This window comes from Podarcis erhardii, assembly GCF_964252035.2.
Source record: "Podarcis erhardii genome assembly, chromosome: 2".
NCBI lineage: Eukaryota > Metazoa > Chordata > Lepidosauria > Squamata > Lacertidae > Podarcis > Podarcis erhardii.
In genome coordinates, this window is record NC_138498.1 from 37,490,460 (window position 1) to 37,510,398 (window position 19,939).

Consider the following 19,939-nt stretch of genomic DNA (forward strand, 5'->3'; position numbering starts at 1 on the left):
TACACACTTTTAAATGCATCCAGCCACAATCCTCTGTTTGTGACTCACTATCTGACTTACATCCATAAGATGCACATTTTGTAGTCATCTTTTGTACAACATTTACAATGTTTTGCACACTTTTTGCACACCAAAAGTCCTTTGCCAAATCTGAAGAAGCATGACATCTGATTGAGAGTTGCATTCCAATGCACAAAGCAAGTTTGGAAGCATTGGGTTGGGTGCAATTGCAGCGAGAAGCAGCCCAAGCATATCCCACCCCACCCCCAATCTCTAGGAGTATCCTGTGGGCAGTGATGTTAGTCTATCTAACTACTTCATTGCTTTGAGAACAGGATGAAATGCTTTGCTCCATGCTCTGCAAAGGAGGCAAGGACTCAGCCTCTCTCTGTCTCCAAAAAGCTCTCCAAGGATAGCTCTAGTATCTGTTTTTAATGCCAATGATTTAGATGGCTCAGGTTTGACTTGCACAGTAACTACAAGGGGTGGTGGTCTCTTCTTTTTCCCTTTATTTTTAAGGGCCAGTGGGGAACTGGCCTTCCCTATTCCAGCCACTGCAATGAATGAGAGCACACCCATGAATCGAAGTCTTGACTTGATTCTTGGTTGGGTTTTTTAGTTGAAGGCTACAGGTAACTGCCTCTTTATATAACACACCCTCCAATATGTTGAAGCCGTAAGCTGGGACATGTATCTTCCCGGCTGCGCTCCTGCACAACTCACGGGACCCACGTGAGGTTGCAATCTTGTGTGTTTGGGGGTGCTGTGCTGAGCACATGGTGCCCCCTAAAACAGGATGTCCCAATTTAATCAGGGCAATTAAGGGGTATGATATAGGTGTCACATATTATGAATCTAAGTAGCAACCATATAACTACCCCCAAATGATAACTGGTATAGAATGGATAAGTTTGTTGTATCAATCTGACCATGAAATACTTGCATTTATGGGATTGAGATGGCTCTAAAAAGCTCTATGGAGAAAAGAGAGGTGCTTGCATTCATGGAGGTGGACAGAACAGTTGCACTCTGCCCTGGATCCTATTCCACAAGGGTTTAGGGTAGGAACAGGTGAACAGGTAAGGAGAGAAGAGGTGAGGTGTAGATGCAGTGCAGTGTTCAGAGTAGTGTAGTGTAGTGTTGGACCCGGTTCAGATCGCAAGAAGCTCCCTGGGTGACCTTGGACCAGTGATTACCTCTGAGAGAATAAGAACATAGTCTACCTTACAAGCTTGTCATAAGCATAAAAGGGGTATGGTTGAGCATGGAGAACTATGTATACCCATGTCCTTCAACCGTGGGTCCTCAGATGTTGTTGGACTACAACTCTTATCATTCCTTACCATTGACTAACCTGACTGGAGATGGATGGGAGTTGCAGTCCAACAACACCTAGGGATGCAAGGCTAAAGAACACTGATGTACAGCAGCTTGAGCTCCTTGGAGTAAAGGTGAAATATGAATGTAATAATGCTTTCTTCTGCAGCCATCCGCCATTGCTCCTGCCTCCCCCCCCCACCTCTGTGCCTTGACCGCATCTGAGAAATGTAGTGTTTGTATATGCAAGTACATGCCTGGCATGGAGTGAATTATTTTGCTATTGAGAGTGCGTATTTTCTGCAGTTCCAACCACCGTGTTCATTTCTTTCAGCCGTTATTGTTTATATAACATACAAAAAGTTCTACCTGGGATTCAGATAATTTAATGGTGTCACTTCTGCATCATACATCACTGCCATATGCCAGCTAAAAAGAGTCTGGAGCAGAAAGTGAATGTGTGATTTTACAAATGATGTATGAACAAGGACATAGCCTGGAGCAGGTCTTTGCAATGCTGAGAGCTGCAAGTTGCTAGTGTCCCTTGGGGAAGTTCTACTGGTAATGGGTTTGTGTTGTATATATACTGGAAATACAATATATTAAAGCCCACATAAGCACAACGTGGTGGCCTGCTCTCCATGCAAGTCTCCGAGGATTGGTGGTTGCTTGTCTTTCCCAGCAAACGAAACTGCTCTGATTAACCTTGAAGTTAGAGAATATGAGAAATCCTCCATCTCGAAGCTGATTTATGGCAGAGGTGGGCAACATGCGGCCTGCAGGTTGTGCATTGCCCGTAAGGCACATTTTGTGACCTACGTATCGACTAGATACCAAACCACCTGGGTCAGCAATCTGGTTGGGTGTGAGCGACTCCCTTTAAGTTTCCATATGTTCAAAATGAAGGTTGTGGTTTTTTGACATAGCATGTAACATTGCTGGATGGCATACACCTCCCCACACCTAATAGGAAGCGAGGCGTCAAAATTATGTTTGGTATGAAAATATGTGTGAGAACACAGACAAGGAATCTTTGGTAGGACTCCTAGCATCCCTGGTCATTGGCCATGCTGGCCAGGGCTGATAGGCGTTGGAGTCTAACAACATCTGGAGGGCCACCAGTCCCCAGTCCTTGTGGCTGAAGATACTTGACTTTAACTGTGAATTGAGTTATATTTCTCCTCCATCCCTATGAACAGATTGCATATGAAAGGGAATAGAACATACTTGGTTGGGAACACCAGGAGTAGACTTGGGTCTTTCTTATTTCAGCAGTGTCCTGTGGGAAGCCAAAATTCAGAGCCCGCTACCCACCTCTCAACTTCTGTCCTGCTCAATTCACTACATCATAGCTGTGGTGCTCTGTGGTGCTCCCTAGGCTCAGCGCCCAGTGCAGCAGAACCAGTCACGCTGCCCTAAATTCGCCTCTGGAAGCACTGTCGTATATGTAGCATATTGAGGCGAGGGTGTAAAGTGGGTTGATTTTCACACATCTCTTCCTTTACTTCATTAATTGTATGCAACTCTTTGAAGGTGACCTGGAAACTGCAATTAATCCAGAATGCAGCAGTTAGACTGGTGACTGGGAGTGGCCACCGGGACCACATAACACCAGTCCTGAGAGATCTGCATTGGCTTCCTGTACATTTCCAAGCACAATTCAAAGTGTTGGTGCTGACCTTTAAACCCTAAATACCTGTATACCTGAAGGAGCGTCTCCACCCCCATCGTTCAGCCCGGACACTGAGATCCAGCGCTGAGGGCCTTCTGGCGGTTCCCTCATTGTGAGAAGTGAGGTTACAGGGAACCAGACAGAGGGCCTTCTCGGTAGTGGCACCCACCCTGTGGAACGCCCTCCCATCAGATGTCAAGGAAATAAGCAGCTATCTTACTTTTAAAAGACATCTGAAGGCAGCCCTGTTTAGGGAGGTTTTTAATATTTAATGCTGTATTGTTTTTAACACTGGATTGGGAGCCTCCCAGAGTGGCTGGGGAAACTCAGTCAGATGGACGGGGTATAAATAAATTATTATTATTATTATTATTATTATTATTATTATTATTATTATTATTTCATTTCAGTGAAGCAGTTCCTGGAGGACTGTTGTGTCTTAAATAGCCAAATATCCCTTTTCTAAACAGGGATGTGTTTTGATTGGGGTTTCCACAATTTAAATGGACAGCAGCCCTATGCCTGTAAAAGGCAGGTGTTCTCTTCCAGAGGAACAGACTGATTGCAAAAGCTTCAGTTGCTGATTTTGGCCAGAGAGCTTCTGTTCATTTAAAAAACAACGTGCACACACCCCAAGTCAACTCTGTATCCAAATGCTATTATATATATCCCACAGCAGTATTCTTCAAACTTGGTTCTCTAGATGCAGTTTCCATTACCCCAGATCATTGGCAAAACTGGCTGAGGGTGGTGAAAGTTGGGAGTCCAAAATATCTGGGGCCTCAAGGTAGAAGAACACTGAACTATGTGGCTTGTTTGTTTTGTTTTTAATATTAGGTACACATTTCCTTTTCAAATAATTCCATCATTCCACTTTTCTTCTTGCTCACTCCCTTCTACTTTCCCTGTTTCATTTTGATTGCAAGCTTTTGGCAAACTTTATTTTATTCCGTACTGGATTGTGGTGCATTCAGTACCATTTTGCTGCTCATGAACATTTGGGATTGCTCAAGGCAAGATGCAAATAAAAACTAGGTATGGAGAAGTCCTCGAGGGACCTGGCGGCTGCTTATGTGAATAGCTGCCCTGAGAATTCACTTCCACTTATGATTTGCTTAAGCATTTGAGGAGCTGAGTTTTGAACAGCAGAGGGAGGTGTTTTGCTTCTTGGGGTAGCATGAGCAGGGGAGCAAAAAAGGGAAACCTGGCTCTTGATTTTGGTCTGGCCCAACTAAGAAAAGTTTAGCTGCATGACCACATCTGTTTAAGTTGTCTAGATCCCCTTCTGGGCAGCATTTAGAGCTTCCTTTCCCCAACCCCTATTGAGACCTAGTCATAATTTTTTCTTCTTTGTTTTGGCTCACTTGTTCTGGTTGGTCCTGAAAAGAGAGTTGTTTTTATCTCCTTTGTACTATCAATGAGGGGCTTCATTTGGTTTGAATTTGGCCTGCTTCACTTTATTTAGCTTCCAGATAATTAGGTCACATCAAGCAGTGTGGAGGGATAGAGAGAGAAAAATCTACCAGTGTGGTGTAGTGGTTAAGAGCAGTAGTCTCATAATCTGGGGAACCGGGTTCGCGTCTCTGCTCCTCCACATGCAGCTGCTGGGTGACCTTGGGCTAGTCACACTTCTCTGAAGTCTCTCAGCCCCACTTACCTCACAGAGTGTTTGTTGTGGGGGAGGAAGGGAAAGGAGATTGTTAGCCGCTTTGAGACTCCTTAGGGTAGTGATAAAGTGGGATATCAAATCCAAACTCTTCTTCTTCTTCTGATGGTATACACACCCCTGAGGCATCTGAGTGACAAGAGGTCTACCTAAAACAAAATCTCTTACATCTTACCAGCTCATCCTTGGGCAGTGCTAGAGCTGCTGGCTCCTCATGAGGTTTACTGCCAAGGTATGTGATGCTAAAGCTGTCAGAGCTTCCTCAGCACATCTCTAAGGTGCTTTGGCAAGGCAGAACAGGGAACCATTTTTTTAGCAAACCCAAGGCTTGAAGCCAGAGTGGAGAGGACTAGGTAGTGAGGCAGGATACCTGCACTGAAGAATGAAATGGAATCTGGCAGTTAAATAGTTAATTATGTTTCATATTGTGGTGTGTGGCATCCTGGTTCCATATGGGGGAGCAACAGTGCCATTAGGAGCAGCTGGAAATACAGAAATTAAGGAGGTGACTCCCGCCCACCCCATTTGCTTGTTTATAAAGTGATAGGGAAAAGTCACCTGCTCGATTTTTGCACATCAGGCTGCTCTTAAAGGCACTGGAGCAGAGCTCACAAATAAGTTGGCAACCCTAGCAAAACCTCTCTACCCAGGAAAAGTGACAATGTAAACAAAAACAAGGCTGTTATCCCTGGTGAGTGGAGTTCAGCTTTGTAGCGAATTGCCTTCAGCATGAATCAAAATAGTTAGTGAGAAGGTTTAGCTGAATGATTCCATAAGTCTCTATTTATGATAGGATAGCCAAGATTCTTACTGATAGGGTTCCTGTGCTTCATGGAGGAAATACACAAATCCAATGATATTCTTATACCACTGTTTGATTACTCCAGTGTGGTTCACACCAGAGCAAGTACATTTCAAGTCGACACATTAAAATACATCAAAATCCATGATATACTTTCTTGCCATTGTATCCATACTCCAAGACAATTGTAACTTGGTGATTGTTTGCTTTGCTTGTCTGGGACATCCAGAAATTCAGCTTCTGGTTGCGGATCTGTGTTTCGTGCTACAAAATATGTGTTACATAACTGTGTCAGTTTGCATCTCAGCAGGCTCTAACCCCTGCTGCTGTGTAAATGAAAATGTGTTGTACCTTCTTTAAAAGGAGTCTATGAGAGTGGAATGATAAGTTTAATGAGTATTAGCATTATGCAATAGGAACTAATTCTCTGCCCTCTAACCTCATCATAAGGTCTCTTGTGCATTACCAAAAGAGGGAAAATAAAAGGCAATAGGTGTAGCTTCAGGGTGACTCACCAGGTCACCCCAGTGTTTAAAGGGCAGGGTTTTGTTTTTTAAAAAATGGTAGAGTCAGCATAAAATGGTAGGGTCAGCATTTTTTTTAAAAAAGCAGGGTCAGCATAAAACATGGCAGATGACACCTTATCTTCATGCAATGTAGTGCCTGAGTGTATCAGTGCATTTACTCCAAACCCACCCTTGAGTTAATAGGCACTGATATTCAACCATTGTGCTAAAGGCTCTTAGTACAGACATATTATGTGATGGAAGTTGATAACCTCTATAATGCACTCCAGAGCATGTTTACTCAGAGGTAACTCCCAGGGAATTCAATGGGACTTATACCCAGGTGCATATACACTGGGATTGCAGCCTAAATGTTAGATATACTGAATCATTTATATTATTTATGTTGTGAAAAGATAATATAATATAATATAACTTAATATAATAAATATACAATATTATATACAGCACTAGACATACTCAGAGTAAACCTTTTGAAGTTAATTAACATGAACAGGGATTTTTTACAGTGGTACCTCGGGTTAAGAACTTAATTCGTTCTGGAGGTCTGTTCTTAACCTGAAACTGTTCTTAACCTGAGGTACCGCACAATTTCTGTTCTCATCCAGAAGCAAAGTTCTTAACCCAAGGTACTATTTCTGGGTTAGCAGAGTCTGTAACCTGAAGCATCTGTAACCCGAGGTACCACTGTATTCATTTGGACCACGCATACCCCAAGTGCACAAAAGTGTCACTTAGCTGGATGCAGCCTGCTGGAAAGTATTACATTATTCAAGCAATACTGCACACCCCACCCCTGCTGCACACCCCACTACGACCCTTTTCACTATAAAATCAATTGTTGCCTTTCAGCTTCACACACCTGTCTGAATGCTTTTCTGCTGCCTCCTGAAGACCACTGCAGACTGTGCTTACCTTTCCTCTTGCTTTTTTGTTTGGCTGCAGTGATGGGTGCTCTGGAGTCCAGAGGGGTGCTGCGGAAGATGAGTGACATGCTGGAGATGATGGTGAAGAGGATGGATGTGCTAGCCAGGCTGGAGAATAGCACAGACTTCCGGAAAGGGGAGGAGACACATTTCCCTATGGACAGGTTAGTAGTACCAGTAGATATGAAACATTGGCCTGAAGCATTCATTGATACAGCTTCCTCTTTTCCTGGATCCAAGAAGTGGGTGAGACCCAGATCTGCATATGGAGTTCATATGGACTGATTACTCCAGCTGCTGCATGCTCCGATTCCTCAGCTCTTTGATTCTGATGGCATATTATGGGTTCAGGAATATAGCTTAATTCAGGAGTGGTCAACTTGTGGCCCTACTGGCGTTCTTGGGCTACAACTTCCACAGTCTCTTACTGTTGGCTGTTCTTGTTGGGGCTAATGGGAGCTGAAGGCAGTGGCATGTGGTGAATTTTTTCGAAGGAGAACAGTTAGAGCCGCCTGCTTGTGAGGGTGATGCGGTGGGGCGGGGAGGGTTACAGAAGTGAACATCTCACCTCCCTCCTTAAACTGGACAGAAGCTTCCTGGGCTTTGGGAAGGAGGCAGGAGGGCTTCTGGACTCACTGGAGCATTGTGCCTCCCTCTCTAAGCCAGGCAGCAGCTTTCCAGGCTTTGAGAAGAAGGTGCCAGTGAAACATTTAGGGGATTAACCTAGTCCCTCTAGTCCACTGACCGCACACCGCTGGCTAGAGGCCAATAACACCTGGAAGACCATTGATTCCCTGTCCCTTGCTTAAATCATTAGATGGGTTGCTATTTTTTAACTGGAGAACCGGACATTACCTTCATGGTTAATGGTCCACCCTGCTTAGCAAGCAAGGTTTCAGTATTGCTCCCTACAAGTGATGGAGAAGGGCCAAGAGCACTGATGAGTGGTGCAACAGCTACTGTATCATTAATGTTAATTGTAAGGTCTATTTCTCCAGTGGGCAACTCTCTTCAATAGCACTAGGTTTTCAATTGTGGGGTTTTCCTATTGCCATTTAGTATTAGAGAGTGGAGGGTTTTGAGCTTCAATCACAGGCTTGATCTTGAGCAATCCAGTTAAATAAATTATTTATCCGGGGGAATCTGATCCAAGAATCAGCTGCGGACTGTGTGGGTAGGGAGGTAAATACCCTTTAATAAGTTACTATCAAACAGCATCTCCATAAGGAATGGAATCAGAAATTCTGTAGGCACCATAAAATGACTAATTACCTCCACATAAATGATTGGTTTTAAAATAATGACTGGAAGTGCAATTCAGTTTTTACTAAGGCTAACAACGTCACTTAATTTGTATGATGGATTGACTGCGTGTTTTGAAATGTAGAGCTTTTAATTTGATTTCAACTTGCTCTAGCTCTTGAGAGTGTGCATGGTTAGTTTCTGATGACTGTGCAATTGTTAACAATGGAAACAACATTTTTTAAAGAACAAAAAAGTTGGGCACTGTCATGGAACAAAGTTAATATCCAAAAGTAATTAACACCACAATCATCTAGTAACAAACAAACAAACTCCCTCCCCCCTCTTTCTCGCTCATTATCCACTTCAAAGTATTTTGTGTATTCAGACAATAAATTTCCCTTGCTTACTTAGGCTGTGAACAAACAGTGGCTCCAATCTGAAGAAAGTTAGTTGGGCTGAAGTGACCTCAATAAAATTAATGGGTCTTTCTTTTTTCACAACTATCCTGTCATACTCAATTTCAAAACCTTTCCAGGTGGGAGGTCAACAGGCCAGTGGCACACTTTGGGCTCTCAAATTTTAGCCTGTGAAATGCTAAAATATGGCACCCCCTGTCTCTTATGCTCCACTCTACATCGTTGTTGCAGCGCCCCCTGCAGCTCTGGTACCTGGTACTGCTGAACTGGCCATGCTACCCTAAAACTGCCTCTGAATAGGCTTTCAGAGACTTAGAGGTGATACTCATGCTAATTTCCTGTCTTCCCAAGGTCTCAGGTGAAACAGATTTTGCAGGTTTTTGTAGCTCTTCAAGCCTCACTCTGGAATAACTCAAACCAGCCAGGATGACAACACAATCCTGTGCAAGTCTAATAAGACGTAAACCCCACTGGAATCATTCCCTGGTAAAAGTGTATGGAATTGCTCCTGAATGTGCATATTACATGCAGAATATCAAATGCTCTTGCTGTCGGCTATAGAATATAGGTTAGGAATGACTGAAGGTCAAATATTAATACAATCAATCATCAAATAGATATTAAATAGCATGCAAAGTCTATCAAATATTGGAAGTCAAAATTGACTTCAGGCGTTGAGACATTGAATATTTAGCAGATATTGGACATCAATAACGTATGAGAAGGTTTTATGAAGTTAATGCATTTTGGTTGTAGCACACACACACACACACACACACACACACACACGGAAAGTGCTGAAAATTGCGTTGCTGTATGATACAATACAGCACCATTGAGAGCTCCAAAGGTGCTAAGCCGCTTTTTATCTGGACTATGCAGCTGAAATCGATGGTGGTGCCCAGTCTTGCTCCTTCCCAATTATCTTATTTTCTTTTCCCTGCAGGGGTTGTAGTACAGAGAGATATCTGCACACCATTACTTCTTCTAAGCCCCAATAAGAAGCAAAGGACTTAATAAGCCCCTGGTTTTTGGCTTCATTCCAGTTCAATGGTCCAAGCCTGCTTTTGAAAGAGAGAGCTGCCAATTTCCTCTATAATGCAGCAGCAATCTGCTTTGAAGTTAAGCTTTGATTAAGTTAGTAGCAAATAACTGGGTGGCAGAGTATTCAGTTGACTGCAGGTTTGCTTTGGCAAACTCTCCTCCTTCTCCTCCTCCTCACCCCACCAGCCACACTTTTCTCCATCTGAAAGCTTGTTGACCCCTAGATCAAAGGTCTCCTTGGCAGGGGTGCCAGCTCTGGGGGCAGAGGAACTTTAGACCCCCAAAGTTTTAAGGAGGGGCTCAGCCCCCTCAATATCCAGCAGCAATCTCACAATGTCATGCAACATCACATGTTGGACATCACAATGTCGTGCTTGTGATGTCATGATGTTGTGTGATATCAGGGCGCTGTGCATGTGACGTCAGCCCTCTCAGTCATGAGTGCAAGCCAGCACCAATGCTCCCTGGCATGCTTTTTGTCTGCTTCTAATCTTTGAAAGGGAAACAGACATTCAGGCCACCAGAAATGTTATGACCTGTAAATGGGTTATGTGAGTTATCTATATGAGAAGTCTAAGCTAGCTCTGGATAATTATTTAGGGCACTTCATACAGTGGTAGGGGGACGCAGGTGGTGCTGTGGGTTAAACCACAGAGCCTAGAACTTGCCGATCAGAAAGTCAGCGGTTTGAATCCCTGCTATGGGGCGAGCTCCCGTTGCTCGGTCCCTGCTCCTGCCAACCTAGCAGTTCGAAAGCACGTCAAAGTGCAAGTAGATAAATAGGTACCGCTCCGGAGGGAAGGTAAATGACGTTTCTGTGCGCTGCTCTGGTTTGCCAGAAGCGGCGTAGTCATGCTGGCCACATGACCCAGAAGCTGTACGCTGGCTCCCTCGGCCAATAAAGCGAGATGAGTGCCGCAACCCCAGAGTTGGTCACAACTGGAACAAATGGTCAGGGGTCCCTTTACCCTTTTATACAGTGGTAGAGAGACAAATGAAGTGGCACATTCAAATTCACAGATCACGTAGATTTGTGGAAAAATAGGGTGTTTATCTCCTTCTCTAAACTCAGATGCACTTGACCAAATAGTAATAATAATCTTGAAGTAAATGCAGGCATTTGAAACCTCTGGATTTATTAGTTAAATGGTTTTCAGTTGATTTGAAACAAGATCTCCCTAGCTGTTTGCTTTGTTATGAAGGCATTACAGAACGGTTATGAACATTTTTTAAATTCTCAATGATGTAAGCGACTATTAGGGCGCAAGGCCCAGAAACAGATGGGGCTGGATGCTGTTGGCAGGATTTTCAATTTATTGATCAACTGCTCAAGTGTGTGCATGGATGTTTGTTTGCTTGTTTGCGAAATTTCTATACTGCTTTTCAGTTGGGTCTCTGAAAGTGGGGTGCAGAGCCAGTCAAATAAAATTAATTAAAATCCATGACCACGTTTAAACAGCAAAAATCAATATATAAAACATTGAAACAACCGAGAACAGCAAAAAAAGAAATGGCAGACAACAAAGCCTTGCTCCCAAATGCTGTTTGTGTGTAAGGATGGCATGTGAATGTGTAAGAACAGCTGCTTGATATTCCCAAGTCATGGGTTCAGGATCCAGTGGGATCTAGCCTGCTGCCTATGATGGCTATCTAGGGAGAGCAGCTCCTTACCTACATGCTATGGATACACCTGTATGATGGAGAGACTGCAAAGTGGATAAGGAATCCAGGGTATTCTTCAGGTCTCTGCTGACAAATAGTTTCACTGAATTTGGCACTTGTCCCAGAACTTGGATGTCTTTGTTTTCTTTGTTACCTTTTTATCCTAGATAACTGGAGCTCGGGGTAAGGAGAGACGAATATGCCAACTTTGGTTTTCCTCAGTTTCTCATTTTTCCAATCTTAAATTCATTTCTCCATGTTTCTGCAGCAATCTTCAGTTCTTTTTAAAATAACTCACCATGAAAATTCAGCAGAAATTTAGTGTGAATTTCTCTGAAGAAGCTCACTTTGGTATATAGTTGTGACTAATGTACCCAGTGCTTCCCCCCCCCAAGGGGGTACTCAAGGGTAAGGAAAACTACACGAAGGTCTTCTATAGCTGGTATATAACTGAAACTGAAACTTTATACTGTGATTTTACGTTAAGAAAGCATTTCTGTTGTTAAAAACCAATAAAGATGTATTGGATGGGGGGGAGGGTACACAGTACTGGCACCTCTTTTTGTTGTTGTTTAAAAGTGTGGCGCTTACTGTAACAACTTCATGGTGAGTACCAGCACCTATTTTTCTAGAAGAAAAGCACTGAACGTACCCTAATATTTTTGTATATTATCTTCACCAATATATGCAGTTATGTGCACACTTTCCCCTGATAAACACCTTTTTTTGAACACATTGGTTTTGTTTGAGAACTGCATCCTAAATCTGAAATGCAAAGGTGGCTGTGTTTCAGTTCACATATTAGTTTGAGATGTCTGAATTAAATAGTTTCTCATTCAAATATACTGCCCCCCTCCCATTTTATCCCCATTTTATCCTCACTTCAGCCCTGTAAAGTAGGTTAGGTTAGGAGACGTTGACTGGACCAAGGTCACCCAAAGAGCTTCTTGACTGAGTGGAAATTTGACAGTTGCATTCATGGCCTATTATGCCCGTCACAATGTAATAACAAGTAGTAATGTCTTGTCACCAGAGCAGAAACCACTGCACCTGCTACCACAGTGCTCCCTTCAGAGGCGGAGCTTCATGCTCCAGCACTGAGGGGCGGAGAGCAGGCGGGGGCAGGGCTGGAGCTTGTCCTGGGGGCGTGGCACGCCTTCTGAGGGGGCGTGGCACCTAGAGTGGGTGGGAGGGGCAGCCATGATGGCACCCCACTGGGATCGTGCTGCCGGGGGCAGTGCGCCCCCCCATTCCTCTTCCTCCGCCAGTGGCTTAAGTTAGCTTAATTGAACCCTGTGCTGCCTAGACAAAATGGCTGCTTAGTGTTTCTAAAACAGTGGTACCGCGGGTTAAGTACTTAATTTGTTCCAGAGGCTTGTTCTTAACCTAAAACTGTTCTTAACCTGAAGCACCACTTTAGCTAATGGGGCGTCCTGCTGCCGCCACCCTGCCGCTGGAGCCCAATTTCTGTTCTCATCCTGAAGCAAAGTTCTTAACCTGAAGCACTATTTCTGGGTTAGCGGAGTCTGTAACCTGAAGCGTATGTAACCTGAAGTGTATGTAACCCGAGGTACCACTGTACTGCTTGGGATAAATGCAGATACACTAGTTACTTATAAGCCAGAAGAAAAGAAGAAGAACTGACCCCTTCATTCCCTGAGAGCAGGCTGATTACCGGTAATTCTAGGCCAGGAGTGCTTTAGGGAAGTGCCTTCAGCACATGATGCTTCTTTCTGCTCACCTGAACAACACTCAGTTAAGTGGTGATAGCTAAAGGAATATCTGTTTGGACAGATAGTTCTCCCTGTTCTCCTCTCTCATCTGCCTTTGGTAATTAATGCCCAGTCTTGGCAGTGTTGATCCCAAATTGGCAAATAGCTAAGCCCTTGTGCTTTCCTATAGGAAACATTCCAGCTCTGAACAGAGAGAGAGAGAGAGAGAGAGAAGGCAGTCTTCCCATGATGGGGCTTTGTGTCAGACACTGCCCATCCTGAGGAAATGCTGTCAATGTCCTTTAATGTCAAGAGAGAAGCACCCTGTCTTTTTAGCCCAGTAATTAAGTCTTAGGACCAGCTCTGCAAATTAATGTAATGCTTGAGCCAAAGTGGAATAGTCAAATTCTCTTGTAGTTCCTTTTGTATAAATTGCTTGTTCTGCCAATGCATTCCTCTTTCTGTGTTTAAGGTACTCCATTGGCAAACATTCTAGTCTGGTATGATGCAATTAAAAAGCAAGAGCAACCCTGAGTGCCTACATCAGGGGTCTGCAACCTTTAAGACAAAAAGAGCCACTTGGACCCGTTTCCAAAGGAGAAAAAAATTGGGAGCCACAAAACAAGCCAAATGTAAATAACCACACATTCTTCCCCTTTCCCCATTCTCTCTCTTTTCCCTGAGTCTATTTCAGATAGCAAAGAGGGGTATGGTACCTCTCATATCCATTTTTTGCAAAGCACCATGTGCATAGAGGGCATTATAGAAATTAATACATAGAAAAGTGTCTGTCCCTCCCTGCAGTTCAACTCCCTCTCTTTTTACTAACAGCACATATCCATTCCTTCTGCTGGTGCAACTTTCTCATCATTTCTACATAGCAGCATTTATAAACCAGTGCCAGAGAAACTGGGTGAAAGGAAGGTGAGAGGGAAGAGATATGAATATTTATGTGTGTATATGTATACATACATACACCTACACAATTACAGGTTTGAAGCCAACTTAAAATAAAAAGAGCTGGTAAGCAAAGGAATCTGTGGTGCTTTCCATGGGATCCAGGGACATGTCAGCTAATACTCTTCCCTTTCCTCTTCATTTGCTTGTCTCTGCAGCAAATCTCGAGGGGGAAGGGAGAAGGGCAGGGATTGCATAGGCACGAGAAAATGGGGGAAATCCCGCATGCAGGATTTTGGTGCCTAACAGCCCCCCTCCCTCTGCAATTGCTCTCGTGCTCCCCCGCCTCTCTCTGAGGCCGAGATGCTGCATCACGGCACCTGCTGGCTACCTCTGGACCCCCTCCTCGTCACTGACGTAATTCACCCCTTCCTCCCTGACAGGGAGGGTGGGCCCATTTTGTGGTTCACCTCAGGTGCTCTCCCTCAACGCAGCGGCCACTCAGAAGCAAGGCATGGAAAAGGATCCTGAAGCACCACTGCCACCCCTCACACACACACACACACACACAAAAACCCCGCCCCGCGCGCTCGCTCTCCCTTGCCTCAGGTACCTCGCGTACAGGCAGCGGCGTAGCGTGGGTTGTCAGTACCCGGGGCAAGGCAAGTAATTTGCGCCCCCTAACCCGGGGCAAGGCAAGTAATTTGCGCCCCTAACCCCTAACATGCCGCCGCTGCCAGCTTCTTCTTGCTGCTGCCTGGGCTGGGGTATTTATGGTAAGGTAGCCACGGCGGCGGCGGCTGGTCTGTGTCAGGTGATCTGAGGCGATTTGCCGCTGCCGCTGCCGCTGCCGCCCAAACGACGCCGCTTGCCCGGAGGAGGAGGGCAGAGAGGCGAGGAAAATGCAACATGGCTCAGCAGCTGCAGCAGCAGCTCCATCCCCCTCCTTTTTCTGGCGCTTCTGCTTTTCTGCTCAGGGTCCCCAAGGATCTGCGGAGCCGCAGCAAAGGTGTAAAAGAGCCGCATGCGGCTCCGGAGCCACGGGTTGCTGACCCCTGGCCTACATGTTCTATAAAAAGCCGTAGTGAGGAGGCTGACGGTCAGGAACGATGGGAGCTGCAGTCCAATCATCACTGGACGGCACCACATCCCCCACCTGCGCTCTATAAACGTTGCTGGCCAGAGTAGAAGTGGGGCCTGGGAAGTTGGAATGACTCCATTCCGAAAGGAAGAGGAGAACCCACCCACAGTCTACCCTCTTAAGCCATTAGGAGGGACTCTCTGCCTTTGGAGTGTGTGTGTGGGGGGGGATAGGATATAAGTGGCTGGTGGCAAATACCAAGAAAAACCTAGAGGAAGTCCCAATGTGCATTAACCCATGTAAAAGAGGGTGGGGCAAGTGTCAAAGTCCTGTAGACAACTGGTTCATGACCAGGGAGGGAGGGGTCATGAACCCAGCCTTCTGATTCCCAGAACCAGAACTCTGCCATTACACAGAGTGCCAGGTTTCCAGGGACAATAATTGCCAGGTGGTGCAAAGCTACTATCCTGAATTGAATTCATACCTAGTTCCTGCTTTGAGTTTCTGGTCAAGGCATCCTAGTGACTTGGAGTTGCAGTGGTTGGAACTGATCTCCACTTCAGGACTAGATGGAGAAATGTTCAGGTCTTTCCTAGGCTTTGCCAGTCGAGCTCGTTTGCTCTTTCAGTGTGTAGGAGAATACAGTGGTACCTTGGGTTACAGGTGCTTCAGGTTACAGATGCTTCAGGTTACAGACTCCACTAACCCAGAAATAGTACCTCGGGTTAAGAACTTTGCTTCAGGATAAGAACAGAAACCGCACAGTGGTGTGGTGGCAGCAGGAGGCCCCATTAGCTAAAGTGGTGCTTCAGGTTAAGAACAGTTTCAGGTTAAGAACGGACCTCCAGAACGAATTAAGTTCTTGACCCAAGGTACCACTGTACTGCTGTTTTCTTGGTAGGCTGGGTGATCTGAGCTTATGACATATTCCATCCTTGCTGTAATTTAACTTTTCTTTCACCTCTCTCTTTCTCCGAAACCAGGAGAACTGAGACTGGCAAGCACTTTTTAATTCTTCATATGTTTAGGTGCAAGCAGATGCAATAAAAAGGTGTTAATTTCAAGGCAAACCTCATTTGAGGTTTCTAATTAATAGCACTGGCATGTTGTTTTCTTGTTCGGGGCTCCTGGAACACACCATCTGCAGCACCACTTTTATCCAAATTGTTTTTTTGAAGAAGTCTCTGCTACTTAAACGCAGATCCCAAATCAAATTAGAACAGCTCGCTTTCAACACCCCTTCATGAAGAAGAATGAGAATGGAACCTCTAGGTGTTCCGTAGAGTGCCTGGGCAATCCATCACTTCGCTCAGATGCAGCTACTTCTTCCTGGGTGGAAACATGACAGCAATCCCCAGGCAGCAGCAGCAACAGGGCACAGTAGGGGCTTCTGGGCCAGTGAGTGGTGAAGAATGGCTGCTGTTGCATCAAAATGAGGAGAGGGAGCTGGAGTAGAGACAGCATGTCCCCGTTCATTCATTATCCATGCTGAAATCACGACAGGATGTCAGGGGTAGTTGGCAGCGGACTACAATGACTTCAGAAGCTGCCGACAGTGCTAGAGTTTGGCCCCGACAAAGATTCCCAAATAGATGCATCTGTTGGTGCGTGGCTAGAGATGCCACATTGTTTCCTTGGTCCTGTGCCTTTAACAGCATAAAATTGCAAGGGAAGCTTTTCTTGGCATGGAGATAAAGCGAAGAATAATGCTTAGTTCACTTGTTTAATTTCTGCAGGTCAGACACAGGAGAAGAGCTGCATATAAAAGGGAAAGTGGTGATCCTGTGCTTGCCATGTTCATGGGAGAATTGGTAATTGTGTGGGTTTTTTTGTAAAATGTATGGAGGCATTTCAGGGCAGGGGGATGAACCATGACATATGAAGGAAATGGGGATTTACTTCTTAGCCCCCACTATAGTTCCAGTGAAGAATGGGGGCCCCACAGGTGTAATTTGCAATGGGAGAGAAGTTTTTGTTGTCACTGGCCTCTTTCAAGGTTCTGCAGCTCCTTGAAAGCTCTGAGCACAGGTCTCTATTATAGTGGTACCTTGGGTTACATACGCTTCAGGTTACAGACTCTGCTAACCCAGAAATAGTACCTCGGGTTAAGAACTTTGCTTCAGGATGAGAACAGAAATCGGGCTCCGGCGGCATGGCGGCAACAGGAGGCCCCATTAGCTAAAGTGGTGCTTCAGGTTAAGAACAGTTTCAGGTTAAGAATGGACCCCCGGAACAAATTAACCCAAGGTACCACTGTAGTCTGTTGCTGTTGTTTTGTTTTGTTTTTTAAAATGACAAAGTAATATACTTCTCTGTACCTGAGAAGTTCTCTCAGTCCAGCCTTATTTGATTCCCAAACTGATAACCAAATGTGGCTATTCTAGGTGGTTATCAGAGATGATGATGATGCTTGGATACACATTATAGTCACTTAGGGCTCATCCACACCCCGGTTGTCCCATGTCTGTTGTCTGTTTTTAAAACTGCACACCTTATATTAGGATCATGACTGCTTCATATTTTATTTTCCCCACACAGCAATTAATATCAGTATGACAGAGGAATGAGTGTGTGATTTTGCTGTGGCATATGAAGTGCCATTCTCCCATGAGTACACATCTCAGGAGCCGATGAGTCTCCATGAATGAGCTGTTTAAGTGTGGAACTTCCCTTTGTAGTGTTAAAAGTTAAAGTGAATTGCATTCAAGAGTTTTAAGTCAAGTACCATATAGTTTAATTGATGGGTGGACTGGAGCCACATAGAGATTTTCCGCTTCCATGGAACTGCACTGACATTATTGATTCCCAGCCTAGATTATGTCCCAAAGTAGGTTATACTTCACAATATCTGAACATTATTCATCAATCATGCACACGATGCAAATGTATATGCATAAATCCTCACATATAAAAATCTTCATTCTCCAAACATCCCTGGCAGAGATATTGCTTCTATTTCCACTTTACATATTGCAGCATGCCACCTCAATCTCTGAGCGGTGCGAGATTCCAGGGGTTCCAGATGCTTAGCCAGGGTTCAATTTCCTTCAGAATGAGGGACAGCAGAGGCTGTGGTGTCTTTATGATTATGATATATGGTGTATTTACACACATATATACAACCTGAGCCTAGGAGGGACAGTTTGCAGCAAGACCCCCAAGTAGGGTCTTGTTTCTCCCATAGTCACAGCCTTGGATTCAAACAGGACTTGGGTATGGTTCTGTCTCCTTGGCTTCCCAACCTACTCCTTGAGTAGGGAGGGGCCCCCCATCTATTTGCCTTCTGGCACAGAGGCACTTTGTTACCTTAGTGTCCCATTCTTAAAGGGCCATTACCTCATCCAAAGCTAGCCTGGCTATCCCAGAAATTGAATCGGTACTGGATGCAGGAATCAGAAGGGGGCTCAGGCCTACAGCCTACCCTCCCAAACCCTCCCAAAGCATAACAATATGTAGCAGTAGGCCTGAGAACAGTGCAACTTTTCAGTGGCCAGATTCAATTAATGAGTTGTGCTAGTGGAAGCCCACATAAGGATTTTTTTTCACTAGCACAACAGGGTTTGTTTGTGTCTCCTCCTCCTCCTCCTCCTCCTCCTGCATGCCCCCCCCCCAAAAAAATTGGCTCTGCATGCATTGGGGGAGCCCAGATGGAGGAGAGGGGAAATTGTTCTGTCTGGCAAGCTGAAATGCTCATGCTGACAGAAAGATCTCCTTAACAGTACACTGAGTTCCTCCCTGAGAAACCTCTGGGTAAGGCCAAATCTCAGTTCATTGATCCACAACAGTTTTTATGACATGCACTATTGTTTCATGTTAAAAATAATTTGGGGCTTCATCTTGAAAATTATTGTGGGATTGTCGTTTTTTCATACTTATGATGGTTCCTTAATTTCCCACTAAACCTCACTTTCTCCTTCCTTCCTTCCTTCCTTCCTTCCTTCCTTCCTTCCTTCCTTCCTTTTCCCTGAGAGCTAATTCCTCAGCATTTCTTCCCCTTTGTTCTTTTCTGGCACTAAATTTCAATGCACTGGAGAGTCCATTTATCATGGGAAGCTTCTCTCTGCATTAACATTTGGTGGCAAACTGTTGACTGCGGACATTTGGAGCCAAGGGTTGTCGACCATTTACCGATGAAAGCCATGGCACAGGGAGTTTCCTGCACAGCCAGAAATGCTGAGAGCAAAGTATGCTGGGGGAGATGGGAGGGAGGGACAAGTGTGCCAGACTTGGGCTACTTTTTCCTATGGCTGGTTATTCTGCAAGGAAAATAAATGGAAGGCGCCTTCTTCTTTTTAAATGTGCCTCTTATGTGAAATAGGAGAGTTAAGTTTATTCGTGGTTGTTTCTGTGCTGGAGCAGCTTTTACAAAGATAAGGTTACAGAATTCCTGGCATTTGGGAATAGAGATGAGAAGGCCTGAGAGAAAACCAGAAAAATGAGGATGGGGGTTGCAGAAAAATGGGGGGGGTGTCCCCACTCCACATTTTCTGGTTTCCCCCCAAACCTTCACATCTCTAAACCAGGAATGGTGAAGCTGTGGTCCTCCAGCTGGTGATAGACTCCAGTTCTCACTGGAGAATGGTCAATGGTCAAGGAAGATGGGAGGTTTTGTTCCAAGAACATCTGAAAGGTCAGAGGTTCCCCATCCCTGATGGTCTAGGCCCATGGTTCCCAACGTGGGGCACATGTCCCACCGGAGAGCAATTTGATTCTTAAGGGGGGCAATTTGAAAATGAGTTATTAACAGTGAGTGGCCTTTTAGGCTTCCTCCACGTGAATAGAGTTCATTTTTTGAATAAAAAGTATTATACGTCATGGGAGGGAGAGCATCAAGTCCTATAGCCATGCCAAGACTGTCTCAAATTCAGGTCCCGCCCTTACAAGAAAAGTTAAAAAATATTCATGGTGCATGTGACGTGTGTGGACTTCTGTCCAGCATGTTATGTGCTGCAATTAATTGTGAGAAGAGTAC

The 19,939-nt window shown here is 44.8% G+C and overlaps 1 protein-coding gene across 1 annotated transcript in view; it reads left to right on the plus strand.

Annotated features, from left to right (window-relative positions):
* The window catches only part of MGAT5B (alpha-1,6-mannosylglycoprotein 6-beta-N-acetylglucosaminyltransferase B), a 168,061-nt gene that overhangs the window by 56,851 nt on the left and 91,271 nt on the right, over nt 1-19,939 (plus strand). The window contains exon 3 of the mRNA XM_081850723.1: nt 6,930-7,074. Within this exon, the coding sequence (XP_081706849.1) occupies nt 6,930-7,074 (145 nt within the window). The remainder of the gene's footprint in view (nt 1-6,929; nt 7,075-19,939) is intronic.